The 14,068-nt window shown below is 42.2% G+C and overlaps 1 protein-coding gene across 9 annotated transcripts in view; it reads right to left on the bottom strand.

Annotated features, from left to right (window-relative positions):
• Nucleotides 1–5,299: 5,299 nt before the first annotated feature.
• Nucleotides 5,300–14,068, bottom strand: part of KLHL2 (kelch like family member 2) — a 105,470-nt gene continuing 96,701 nt past the window's right edge. For all 9 annotated transcript variants that reach the window (XM_073341545.2, XM_073341543.2, XM_073341542.2 and 6 more), the window contains 3 exons: nt 7,552–7,692; nt 7,197–7,340; nt 5,300–6,417 (listed from right to left, as the gene is read on the bottom strand). In XM_073341545.2, coding sequence (XP_073197646.1) covers nt 6,389–6,417; nt 7,197–7,340; nt 7,552–7,692 — 314 coding nt within the window. In that variant the 3' untranslated portion in view covers nt 5,300–6,388. The remainder of the gene's footprint in view (nt 6,418–7,196; nt 7,341–7,551; nt 7,693–14,068) is intronic.

The raw sequence follows: 14,068 nt of genomic DNA, 5'->3' as shown, positions 1-14,068 counted from the left end.
TCGACCCCAGTGCCATGGGAGTGGGCAAAGCCCAAGAGCTTCAGCCCCAGACAGGGGTCTGGTAACCTGAGCCCTGCTGTCCAGGGCTGAAGCCCTCCAGCTTCAGCTTCTGCCCTGCATGGTGGGGCTTAGGCTTTGGCCCTAGCAAGTCTAAACCAGCTCTGGTGACCCCATTAAAACACAGTCCTGACCCACAGTTTGAGAACTGCTGTTAAGGTCAGAGCCATTGTATAAAATACTATTTGGGCTGTGGGCTTAATAAAGGAATTTCTGCTTAAAATTAGTGTCCTGTCTCCCCTAATAATATTACTTTCAAATAATTCCAACAGGGTGGTGTCAGGGCCAGCTTCCATGGGGTTCAGGCCCCCCATGGAGCAGGCACAGCGTGGTTCTACTCCGGGCTATCCAGGCAAACACCTGGGTCCACTAGCCCAAGGGGGGAGAGCTGTCCCTGCCTTTTACTAGTGCAGCTGAGGCCCCACTGGAGGGAGCTTGATATTTTCTGTCTCTGCCTCAGCTAGTAGCTTGATGTACGCCTGGCCTGTTTCATACTTCTGACAAGGGAGTTAACACTATTCACAGGGTGTGGCCACTTAGATTTTCTGTCTTTGTGGTTGCTTGTGATGCCTTAAATCGTACTCCTTTGAGAGTCAAGAGGTACTTATCTGTAAAACAGGTCAGCTACCTCTGCTGATTAATTTCAAATTGTCACCATAGAGGAAGTAATATTAGGTGTTATTTAACTGGGCATCTATTTACCAGTTACAAAACTACGAATAAGCGCAATATTTCAAATGAGCTTCCCTCTTCCAGTGCTGGGGATTGGCAACTAACACGACTATCTACATTGTCTAAGGTAAATAATTTCAGAGACAATATCAAGACACAAACACTGAATAGCTCTGGCTTGCAGCCACAGCTGGTGAGAAAGAACTGAGGGGTGTTTGGGCCACTCTGACGTTCGTGCCTTCAATATGGGGCATGAGGACACTGAGGGAGCATGCCAGGCCCCAAATGACACTGCTATCTAAATGTCTCTGTTCAAGCATATAAGGTGCAAGAGTGGAATATGAAGAGAGACACACAAGCACTTGAAGCACGATGTTCTCTGAGTTGAATAATGCAGTTGAAATTAGAAAGGTCACATCTATTAGTTCTTTAAATCAACAACTCAGAGCACTGAAACACAGTAGTGACCAAAATATTTATTATGAGCTGACTTAACTGACTGGCAGGCTGGTCAACAAAAGAGAAGACCCAGAGAGACAAATGGGGGGGGGGGGGGGTGGGAATGGAGGTTTGATGAGAATAAAAGCAGCAACAACTGATGCAAAAGTTGGATGTACTACCTGTTGGAAGACTCCTTGTTGACTGAAGTCAAGGAGGAACTACTGGAAGATTCTAGGTACTAAGATGGTGGCAGTTGGTAGCACATGCTGAGTGGAAAGGTAGGCCATAGAATATCAGGGTTGGAAGGGACCTCAGGAGGTCATCTAGTCCAACCCCATGCTCAAAGCAGGACCAATCTCCAACTAAATCATCCCAGCCAGGCCTTTGTCAAGCCTGACCTTAAAAACTTCTAAGGAAGGAGATTCCACCACCTCCCTAGGTAACACATTCCACTGTTTCACCACCCTCCTAGTGAAAAAGTTTTTCATAATATCCAACCTAAACCTCCCCCACTGCAACTTGAGACCATTACTCCTTGTTCTGTCATCTGCTACCACTGAGAACCAGTCTAGATCCATCCTCTTTGGAACCCCCTTTCAGGTAGTTGAAAGCAGCTATCAAATCCACCCTCATTCTTCTCTTCCGCAGACTAAACAATCCCAGTTCCCTCAGCCTCTCAGTCATGTGTTCCAGTCCCCTAATCATTTTTGTTGCCCTCCTCTGGACGTTTCCAATTTTTCCACATCCTTCTTGTAGTGTGGGGCCCAAAACTGGACACAGTACTCCAGGTGAGGCCTCACAAATGTCGAAAAGAGGGGAACGATCACGTCCCTCGATCTGCTGGCAATGCCCCTACTTATACAGCCCAAAATGCCATTGGCCTTCTGGCAACAAGGGCACTCTGTTGACTCACATCCAGCTTCTCGTCCACTGTAACCTCTAGGTCCTTTTCTGCAGACTGCTGCCGAGCCATTCAGTCGCTAGTCTGTAGCAGTGCTTGGATTCTTCCGTCCTAAGTGCAGGACTCTGCACTTGTCCTTGTTGAACCTCATCAGATTTCTTTTGGCCCAATCCTCTAATTTGTCTAGGGCCCTCTGTATCCTATCCCTACTCTCCAGCATATCTATCTCTCCTCTCAGTTTAGTGTCATCTGCAGACTTGCTGAGGGTGCAATCCCCACCATCCTCCAGATCATTTATGAAGATATTGAATAAAACGGGCTCGAGGACTGACCCTTGGGTCACTCCACTTGATACTGGCTGCCAACTAGACATGGAGCCATTGATCACTACCCGTTGAGTCTGACAATCTAGCCAGCTTTCTATCCACCTTATAGTCCATTCATCCAGCCCATACTTCTTTAACTTTGGCAAGAATACTGTGGGAGACCGTGTCAAAAGCTTCGCTAAAGTCAAGGAACAACATGTCTACTGCTTTTCCTCATCCAGAGCCAGTTATCTCGTCATGGAAGGCAATTAGATTAGTCAGGCATGACTTGCCCTTGGTGAATCCATGCGGACTGTTCCTGATCACTTTCTTTTCCTCTTAAGTGCTTCAGAATTGATTCCTGAGGACCTGCTCCATGATTTTTCCAGGGACTGAGGTGAGGCTGACTGGCCTGTAGTTCCCAGGATCCTCCTCCTTCCCGTTTTTAAAGATGGGCACTTCATTAGCCTTTTTCCAGTCGTCCGGGACTTCCCCTGATCGCCATGAGTTTTCAAAGATAACGGCCAATGGCTCTGCAATCACATCCGCCAGCTCCTTTAGCACTCTTGGATGCAGTGCATCCGGCCCCATGGACTTGTGCTCGTCCAGTTTTCTAAACAGTCCTGAACCACTTCTTTCTCCACAGAGGGCTGGTCACTTCCTACCCATGCTGTGCTGCCCAGTGCAGTAGTTTGGGAGCTGACCTTGTTTGTGAAGACAGAGGCAAAAAAAGCATTGAGTACATTAGCTTTTTCCACATTCTCTGTCACTAGGTTGCCTCCCTCCTTCAGTAAGGGCCCACACTTTCCTTGACTTTCTTCTTGCCATACACTGTAACTGCCACTACCACCTTACTGAAGTAAAAAAAATCTAGGTGAATTCAAGTCCATCAGAGTTCAGGAGTGAGAATTTTATGTTAGCTTTAAAGAAGAAATCATTCTTCAGGTAAAATAATAGTGTCCCATTTTATCAGGTTGACCTTTATCAAATTGGTTCTATTGTACTGTGTGGAGTTTGTGTTCTATTCTATCTTTTCTTTAAAATAAAGGAAATTTTAGTGTTGGTGAAAACTAGAATGTGGAAATTGCAATCCTCAACTTCATATAATATATACAGTACAGCCAGCAGAAGTATAAGCTTGCTTCCATGATATCACCTGTGTGTCTCAACCATGTTAATCATTTGTATTGTTGTAGCACCGAAGAGCCCTAGTTATTGACCACGAGTAAAACCACGGTGGTGGTTTTGTGACATGGATACTCGTTCACTAGGAACTGGACAGAGACCACCTACTAAGGGCTTGTCTACATGATCATTCAGTTCACAGCAAGCTGGTGTGTGAGTCTACCCCACGCTAGCCTGCCTTGGACTCTGCTGATGCGTAATAACAGTTCATTGGTTCATTTGGTCCTCTTTGAAATGGGTTGAGATCAATGTGCATTACCCAACTGTTAATACATGTCTGCAGAGACCACACAGAGAGCCCATAGCAGGCTAGTGTGGGGGTAGATTTGCACCCCAGCTTGCCGCAACTAATTGTGTAGACATGCCCTTAGAGCTATCATGGGCCAAAAAACCTTCCATCCGATGGTGGTAATTTTCTGTTACTTACCTGGGGTGGATTTGAATTGGTAACCTAGAAATGAAAGGTTCTATATTCCAGTACCTATTTCCTCAGCCTGTGTAATGTTATCATATTAAACTATGACCATATAGATCATTGTTGCTACCACTGTTACATAATTACAGCAAATCTTGTATAAATTATGTCAAGTAAGGTGTCTATGAACGGTTATGATTTGCTGAATATGATTATGCTATTAGTATGCATGTTTCATTTTTGTATTTGAAGTTATGAGTATTGGCTCTATACCTGGATTTCAAACGTTTGCTCCTGGGGTAACGCCCACAAGGTATTTAGCCTGCACATCTTGAAGGGACTATTCAAATTAAGTGGCTCATCAAGGAACATTTAACTCACAATGGACCATGGGAAATGCCTATCTACACTTAATGGACTTTCCTAGTATGACTAAGCAAAATCATGCATGGACATATGACTTGCCCATGTGACCCCAAACACCATTTTTTACTTGTAATTTTCCACAGTGATAACAACGAGATTCCCTTCACTTGAGAGAAGCTATAAAAGGTGCTGGAAACATCCTCATTTTCCCTATTTCCCGCTCAAGCGTCTGGACTTATGCTAATGGGAGCATTCTAACCACAGGACTGAGGACCTTCTAATCATTTGGAAGCAACCAGGGACCTGACTTAAGCCAGCTGTTTATTCCATCACTGCTACAAGCCTGAACCAAGAACTTTGCATTTATTGTATGTATTTGATTCCTTTAACCAATTTTATAACTCTCACCTTTCTTTCTTTCTATAAATAAACCTTTAGATTTTAGATACTAAAGGATTGGCAACAGTGTGATTATTTGGTAAGATCCGAGTTGTATATTAACCTGGGTATGTGGCTGGTCCTTTGGAATCAGAAGAACCTTTTGTTTGATAAAACTGATTTTAAATAACCACTCATCTTTAACTCTTGTGCCTGGATATTAAATCCAGGACTGGAATGCCTAAGGAAACTGCTTTTCTGACTTCTTGTTAGGCAGTGTGATGAAACAGAAGTTTGCTTTCGTTGCTGGTTTGGTATATCTTATGGGAGAATAACCACCAGTTTTGGGGTTTGTCTGCCCTATTTCTCAGCAGTTTGTCCTGAATTTGGTATTCCCTGTTGTAACCCACAAAGGCACTGTTACAGCCTGGCAGTCCCCTCTTCAAATCACTTACATTTTATTCTTGTATTTAGGTTAACACAAGTTTTTCCAAACAACTTTTGACCGTTTGTTGATCTCAAATGTATTTGTTGTGAAGCTTGTGTTTCTCAAAACAAGTTTTAACCAACTCCTTAGCATTATGAAACAAATATACAAACTTTTATTATTTAAAGAAAATAGCTCAAAGCGTACAATAGTTTTGGTCATATTTAAAAGGTCATCCATGAATAAAAACGATAGTTGCTCCACAAACATGGGCACATAGAGTAAGTTTTTTCATATTTGTTAATAGCAGCTAAGTTACACATAGATAGTTCTTAATACCATGCAAGCTCAGTTGAATTCCATACATTCATTATAAACTTGCAGTTATGTTCATGCCAAATAACCACCTTTTCATAAAAAGGTAATAAAGGAATTCACCTAAACATGACCAAGATTAAACAAAGAAAAATCTTAAATAAGTACAGGCAACTAAACTTTTTCATAAAAGATTTTGGCATTATACCATTCAAGAAATGCTGTGTCTTCTCCATTCTCTTTAAATGGCATTTAGTAGTGTTAAGCATTGTTATAAAAAAAATACAACCCTGTTTTACAACATAGAGTACTGACATAGTTCAAAGTACTTTGCCAATTATAAATAATATAATCAAGTTCTGAAGAGTGTTAATGGAAAGCAACCTATACTCTCACATACACACACACACACACTATATTCATGTAATGAAAACTGTTATTAAAAACAAAACATGTTTATTCCCATGCCAGCTTGTACTACTGAAGTGGGATTCAATACCCATCCTGAAGACTTACAGTTCATGGATCTACAGTCTCTGGGAAAAAATAAGACAAAAATTTACTTTCACCAGAATACACATCACTTTACCATTCTTCACTGAATAATCCATTTGTCAGTCACAACTGACATGAATTGGTCCTTTTGAAAGTGATTTTTTGTTCGAAGGCCTTGCAAATAAAAACTGTGGTCCACTAGCATTTATAAAAATTCAGTCAGCTGCTGCTCAATGCAGAATAATCCTACACGTTGCTTCTACCTAGAGTAATCTTCATTATCTGTCATACGTAATTGCAGACCGTCACACCTTCCACTGTGACTCAATGTGCAGCTACAAGTAGAGAAGTGCTTTGATTCTCAGTCACTTCAAAAACACTTGTTGAAGCCGGCCCTTAGCACATAATTAAGTTGAAAATCTTTTCGCTGTTCATAATGGTTTGTCAATAACTGTAACACCTATAGAATAAGAGAATCACAAGATTAAAGTGTAAGTTATGTGATCGCGTTTTTTCAAAAAAGACAACTTCCAAAAGTATTACAAGAAATACAAGATTTCATACAATGATTTATACCCATCAAAAATATATATCTATATGTGCATTAATTTAAGGCAAATATCCAAAAATGTTCAACCCGTGTTACTCAACACAAAGATTAACCTTTCACCATTAATTCAGTTTGATTATCAGTAGCATAACATCTCTATCATGCACTTGTTTATATTACCCATTTTCTGTTTTCCCAAAAATGTGAGCCAAGATCCTCAAAGGGATCTGATTTTCAGTGGGTGGATTCCCAGCACATCTAACGATCAGGCTCATTTAAAGAATGTCCTGCTCCCCCCAAAGTCAGATCCTAAAGTAAGTTTCCAGCCGCTTTAACATAAATTGTACTTCTTAGTGAATACCGAGAAGAAAATAAAGTGTGCTATCCAAAACAACCAGATTTTTCATACAATTTTAGTACAATATTTTGCTTTTAAATGAATTTAAGAAATAATATTTTTATTTATATTATGATAGTGTGGTGATAGATATTATGATAATTAGGAGCCCTAATTCTGGACCAGGACCAGGACCAGGAACTGTACAAAATATACTTTAAAAAACAGGTCTTTCCGTGCAATAGATTTTTACCTGGGACATTTTACTCTTCGGATGTTTTGTCACACAACTCACTTGAGGTACTACTTTCAAAGTAATTGTGAGCAGTTTAAAAAACTATATACCCATTACCTGCATAGCTCCTTCCAGTACTCATACAAGAGGACACAACTGTCCATTTATCAGTTGTTGGGTTATAATATTCCACTGTTGACAAGTTACAGGAACCATCATCTCCTCCAACTACATATAACAGGCCATATACAGCACAAACCCCTATTAAAAAGGAAAATAGCTGCAATAAGACAGAAGTTTACAGAAAGCGCACACCTATTTGCTTGCTTACATAGTGAAATCATGCCTTCCATTTTGAGGCTTTAGTAAAGAAGCAGAAAATATTAAAGAGAGGTAGAAGCATGTACAGAATAGATACATAGCCACATTAATAGCATTTTAAAGAACAATATTTCTAAACTACAGTATATACCTGCATTCCTTCTGCACATGTTCATATCTGCAACCTGCCTCCATGTACTGGTGGCAGGATCATATACTTCAACACTTTTTCTAACCAAAGGACCATCATGACCACCTACTGCATACAATAAGTTGTTTAACACACCAACACCTGTAAAAATACAAAAACACTCAAATCAATAGAAGAATGGCTATGACTGAGTATCAGGGAAAGCCAGTACAGAGTGTATTTATAAATGTAAACCCTATTTCACAATCAGAGTTAGAAACCCTCTCAAAAGAAATGTGGGTTAGAACATGTTAAACTAAAGAAATGATTACAAATTGGTAAAGGCAAGACATTGATTAGAGGCCTTGTGTGACTGGGCTTATCATAGCATACAAAGATTAGAGCTGTTCTGCAACAGAAGATTAGAAATAAGCAAAGAATAAATGTACTGAATATCTATGCAAATACAGAGTACTGGAAGTAAGCACCAGTTAGAAATTATACTAAATTATGGGCTATGATCCAGTGGTATAATGGAAACCAGGCAAGATGAGCCATATAAATGAATCTAAATAGAGCTGGGTACAATCTACACAGCAGAAAGAAAAGAAGAGGTGCAAGAGAGGCACTACATATCTATCAAAAGTATGTTGAAACAAGCTGACAATGAAGTTATGGAATACTTCACTGGGCATGAACATACAATGAATGAACAAACAACCAGGAAACTACAGTGGGCATCTGCTACAAACTGGTGGATAACACTAAACATTCCTTGAACCAACACTAAAGGTGCTCAAAAACCCAAAGGATTCCATACTCATGGGGTACAGAACCCAGATCTGTGTCAAATAAACATCTTAGTGTATATTTATCTTTATGTTAAGAACAACTTTATCAATCTATAAGGAGCGACTCAAGGAACAGGTGAAGTCAGACTGGATCTACTTCTTACTGATAAGTATGAACCAACTGAAAATATGAGAATCCTAGGAAAACCTGGAACCAGTGATAACAGCTGCTTATTCACCACTATAATAAGAAATGGGATAATAGAACAAAACAGTATTAGCATAGAAGATTTCAGAAAGGAAAGTTTTTGGAGTTAAGACACTAGTAAGTAATGTATGACAAACAGAAATATTAAAATTCACCAGTATGGAAGTTGGCTGAGGAATCCCAGGAGACAATGATGGCACTGACTGCTCAACAAAAAAATGTAAGCTATAAGAGTTGGCCAAATGTGGTTTCATAAAGGGCTTCACAAAAGATTAAGAGTTTAAAATAAAACCTATATTGCAAATGAAAAGGGAGAGGGAACCAAATAGGAATACACAGGATCAGTTATGGCGCTCAGAGAAAAGATATGGTTAGAAAAAGTTAATCATAGGACTGCAAGGGACCTCGAGAAGTCATCTAGTCCAGTCCCCTGCACTCGTGGCAGGACTAAATATTATCTAGACCATCCCTGACAAGTGTATGGAAACCTGCTCTTAAAAATCTTCAATGATGGAGATTCCACAACCTGCCCAGGCAATTTATTCTAGTGCTTAACCATCCCGACAAGAAGTTTTTCCTAATGTCCAACCTATACCTCCCTTGCTGCAATTTAAACCCATTGCTTCTTTTTCTATCCTCGGAGGTTAAGAACAATAATTTTTCTCCCTCCTCCTTGTAACAGCCTTTTATGTGCTTGAAAACTGTTATCATGTCCCCTCTCAGTCTTCTCTTTTCCAGACTAAACAAACCCAATTTTTTCAATCTTCCCTCATAAGTCATGTTTTCTAGACATTTAATCATTTTGTTGATCTTCTCTGGACTTTCTCCAATTTGTTCACATCTTTCCTGAAATGTGGTTCCCAGAACTGGACACAATACTCCAGTTGAGGCCTAATCTGAGCAGAGTGGAGCAGAAGAATTACTTCTTGTGTTTTGCTTACAATCCTCCTGCTAATACATCCCAGAATTATGTTAGCTTTTTTTGCAACAGTGTTATACTGTTGACTCATATTTAGCTTGTGGTCCACTATGACCCCCAGATCCCTTTCTGCAGTACTCCTTCCTAGGCAGTCATTTCCCATTTTGTATGTGTGAAACTGATTGTTCCTTCCTAAGTGGAGTACTTTGCATTTGTCCTTACTGAATTTCATCCTATTAACTTCAGACATTTCTCCAGTTTGTCCAGCCAAAGTGTGAGGTGACTATCAAGGATTTTCAACAATATACTTTGGGGAAAATATATTATATAGTAAGGCCATTAATACATAAAGAGGGACATGACCTCTGCTGAAATACTTAATATTTAAATTTTCATATCTGTCTTCAATAAGAAAACCAAAAAGGAGGGAGACTGGAATAATTAGGAAGTAATAAAAGTCTAAAAAAATAGCTACCATAAAACATCACTATACCAACATTATAAAATCATGTTATCCATTGCTTTATCAGTGATACTCAGTATGGACTATCATTCAGTTCAGCTAATGGATATTTTGGTTGCTATTGTTTATGGCTATAACATCGATCAGAATGCAACATTGTATCACTTTTCTTTCTCCTGCTCTGTGATCTCACTTTAGTGTAGAGTTATGACACAGCATATATGTTGTACGGCTTTCAATATGAGAGGGCCTGAGGAAGGATGAGATTTTTATCACAAATTTGAGATGCAGTCATATAGACAAACCAAATATATAAAAAGATTGGGTTTCATTGCTATTTTGTCCCATCTCTCTTCCCTAACTCCACCCTACTGTAGCCGCTGGCCTTATTGTTTACTATATTTACTTCTCAAAACCCAACCATTTAACATATTACTTTTTAATACTGTCTCCCACTCCCCTTTGGTCAATCCTTTATTACGCCTCCACCAACCCGGATATACAAGTCATACCTCATTTCTTACTCCTTCCATCTGTATCTTCTTGTTGTTGTCCTCTTGCATTTTCAGTTATTTTGTTTTCTTCTCCTACCCATTTTCCTGGTCCTTGTCTTACCCTTTACCCCTCCCAAAAGGCCCAGAGGACATGGGATTTAAGATCCTCATCCCTGTGTGGTGCAGCGCACTCCTCTCAGCTGTAGCCAGGAGCAGATATGACTTCCATCCCTATGCTGATCAGCTGAGAGGTAGTGGCTCTAAAGGGATCAGGCAGCTGAAAGTCAAAACTTAGAAAAAAGTGGTCCTGGCAATTACCAGCTAAGAATTTCAGTTCTGAGTAAAATAATGGAATGTAAGAGAAAAAAAAATCTGAACATTTTTAGAGCTAGATTCACAAAAGGACTTTGGTGCCTAACTACAACTTTAGGTGTCTAAATCTTAGAACCAGGTCCCATTGAGATTCACAAAACCCCAACTCAACTGCTGCTGATCTGTGCAGGTGCCTAAACTAGCTCAGCACCTAATTTTTTGCCTACAAAGTTTCCTAGTTGCCTACGTATCTGCCTCTGCTCCTGCACACTGCAGCCCACTCTAGATAGCTGGATGCCCAAGTCCCAGAGCGATGCTGTAACCATGGGAAGAGAGGTGTTTCTCTACCTAACTCACCTGCAAGGCCCAAGCTGGTAACTCCAAGCTTGTCTGCCAGATTAGGCCCCTATAAATGAGCTTCCACAAAACAGTCAGGGAGAGGAGAAGGAACTCCCTCATAATTTTTAGTACAGTGTTAGATATCACTAATATTTATTAGTGCCCTTTTTATAATCCTTTGGCCAGTTTTTAATCTGCTTCTCATCTCCAAGCTCATGTCCATTCCAAGTAGGTGTGTGTGCGCTGCGTGCCCAGTCATCGGAAAGTTTTTCCCCTAGCAGTACCCATTGGGTCGACTGTGGAGCTCCCTGAAGTGGTGCCTTCATGGCAGGGTATAGAGGTCCCTGCCAACCTGCCGCCTCTTCAGTTCCTTCTTGCCAGATACTCTGACAGAGGGGAGGCGGGTGGGTCTTGGAATGGACATGAGCAACGCATCTCAAAGAACAACAGTTACAAAAGGTAGGTAACGGGTTTTTTTTTCCCTTCGAGAGATTGCTCATGTCAATTCCAAGTAGGTGACTCCCAAGCAGTCCCCCAGAGGAGGGATTGGAGTTCACTGAGTGGCAGACTGTAGCACAGCTCTACCAAATGAGGCATCGTCTCTAGCCTGCTGTGTGATGGCGTAGCGTGACGTAAAGGTGTGAACAGATGACCATATCACTACCCTGCAGATGTCCTGAATAGGGATCTGCACCAGGAAAGCTGCAGATGAAGCTTGCACTCTCATGGAGTGAGCTGTCCACACTGGGGCCGGCATCTTTGCTAAGTCATAGCACACCCTGATACAAGCCATGATCCAAGAAGAGATCCTTTGGGATGACACCGGTAACCCTCCCATCTGCTCCACAACTGCTACGAAGACCTGGGTTGATTTCCTAAATGGCTTCGTCCGCTCGACGTAAAAGGCTAACACCCATCTGACATCCAAGGAATGGAGCATACGTTCTCGGTTAGTGGCACGTAGCTTAGGGAAGAACACTGGCAGAAAAATGTCCTGATTCATATGAAATTGTAAAACCATCTTTGGGAGGAAAGCTGGGTGAGGCTGCAACTGCACCTTATCCTTGTAAAACACAGTATAAGGGGGCTCGTACATCAGGGACTTGAGCTCAGATACCCTCCTAGTCATAGCCCCGAGGAATGCCACCTTCCAAGAGAGGTAAAGGAGACAGCAAGTCGCCAGGGCTCAAAGGGAGCGCCCATCAATCTCGAGAGCACCAAATTAAGATGCCATGGGGGAATCGGCTGTCTTACTTGAGGGTACAATCTGTCTAGCCCCCTGAGGAAGCATCCAACCATAGGGTTAGCAAATACTGAACGGTTCATTGAGCTGGGATGGAAAGCTGAAATCGCGGCCAGGTGCACTTTTATTGATGACACTGTCAGCCCCTGCTGCTTTAAATGAAGTAAATAGTCCAAGATGAAGGGAGTCAAGGCCTGCAATGGACCAAATTGAAAATCTCTTCCACTTAGCTAGGTAAGTGGCATGTGTAGAAGGTTTTCTGCTGCCAAGGAGCACCTGCCTAACGGAATCTGATCACATGAGTTCTAACAGGATCAGTCATGGATCTTCCATGCTGTGAGGTGGAGACACTCTAGGATGGGGTGCAGGAGGCAGCTATGATCCTGTGTGATCAACTCCGGAATCAGGGGCAGAGTTATAGGCGTATCCACTGACAGGTCCAGCAGCGTGGTGAACCAGTGCTGATGTGGCCATGCTGGTGCTATCAATATTAACAATGCCTTGTCTCGTCGGACCTTGTGGATGAGTGGGAACGGCGGGAATGCGTACAGCAGGTGCCCTTTCCAGGACAGGAGAAAGGTGTCTGCGAGCAAGCCCTGGCTGTGATTCAGGAAGGAGCAGAACTGCTGACACTTCCTGTTGTGCCATGTCATGAACAGGTCTATCTGGGGAGGTCCCCACCTCTGGAAAATGTTTATGGTGATGTCTGGGCAAAGAGACCACTCATGGCCGTCAAAAGACCTGCTGAGGTGAACACCACCCTGTCTGTTTATATAGAACATTATATAGAATATTGACTGTCAGTACCGATATACATCTGCCCTGTAGATGGGTTTGAAACGTCTGGCAAACGAGGTGCACCGCATGCAGCTCCTTGACGTTGATGTGCAGTGGAAGTTCTGACTGGGATCATTGACTCTGAGACCTGAGATCGCTTAGGTGCGCTCCCCATCCCATTGCTGACACATCTGTGACTAGTGACAGTGTCGGCTGAGGTTTGGAGAAGGGTATTCCCACACACTGTTTGCGGGTCGAGCCACCATCGTAGGGACTAAAGAACCTGAGCAGTAAGAGTGACCAGTCTGTCTAGGTGGTTTTGGTTCGGCCTGTAAACTAGAGCTAGCCAAGCCTGAAGGGGACGTAGCCGCATTCTGGCATGCTGTACCACAGACGTGCAAGCTGCCATGTGCCCAAGCAACTTTAAGCAATTCCATAGAGTCATGTTGGGAAATCTGCTGATATCTTATGATGGCGTTCATGGCGAGGAAACAAGCTCCCGGAAGAGATGCTCTGGCCAGGGTGGAGTTGAGAAGGGCCCCAAGGAACTCTATCCTCTGAGTAGGGGTTATGGTTGACTTTGCCATGTTAAGAATGAGGCCACACCTGAGGAAAGTCATGCACACAAGTCGTTTGTGGGACAGGATTATGGACATGTGAAAGTACGTGTCCTTCAAGTCGAGGGCAGCGTACCAGTTCCCCAGATCCAGAGAGGGAATGATGGAAGCCAGGTAGACCATGCGGAACTTCAATCTCTTCATGAATCTGTTGAGGGGGGGAGGAGGCATGCAAAGGGGGAAGGGAACAAAATTGGATAGAATATCCCAATTCTACCGTGCTCAAGACCCATCGGTCTGAGGTTATTTGAGACCACAGTAGAAATGGGATAGATGATTCACAAAGAGAGGGGAAGGATCCGGGAGTTGGGCTGGAGCTCCATCCTCACGTGCATCTTCAACAGTTTGGTTTTGAGGCCGAGGGCTGTTTCACCA

Source organism: Lepidochelys kempii, chromosome 4 (assembly GCF_965140285.1).
Source record: "Lepidochelys kempii isolate rLepKem1 chromosome 4, rLepKem1.hap1, whole genome shotgun sequence".
Taxonomy (NCBI): domain Eukaryota; kingdom Metazoa; phylum Chordata; order Testudines; family Cheloniidae; genus Lepidochelys; species Lepidochelys kempii.
The sequence above is the reverse complement of the archived record's forward strand: the minus strand, read 5'-3'. Positions and strand labels throughout refer to the sequence as shown.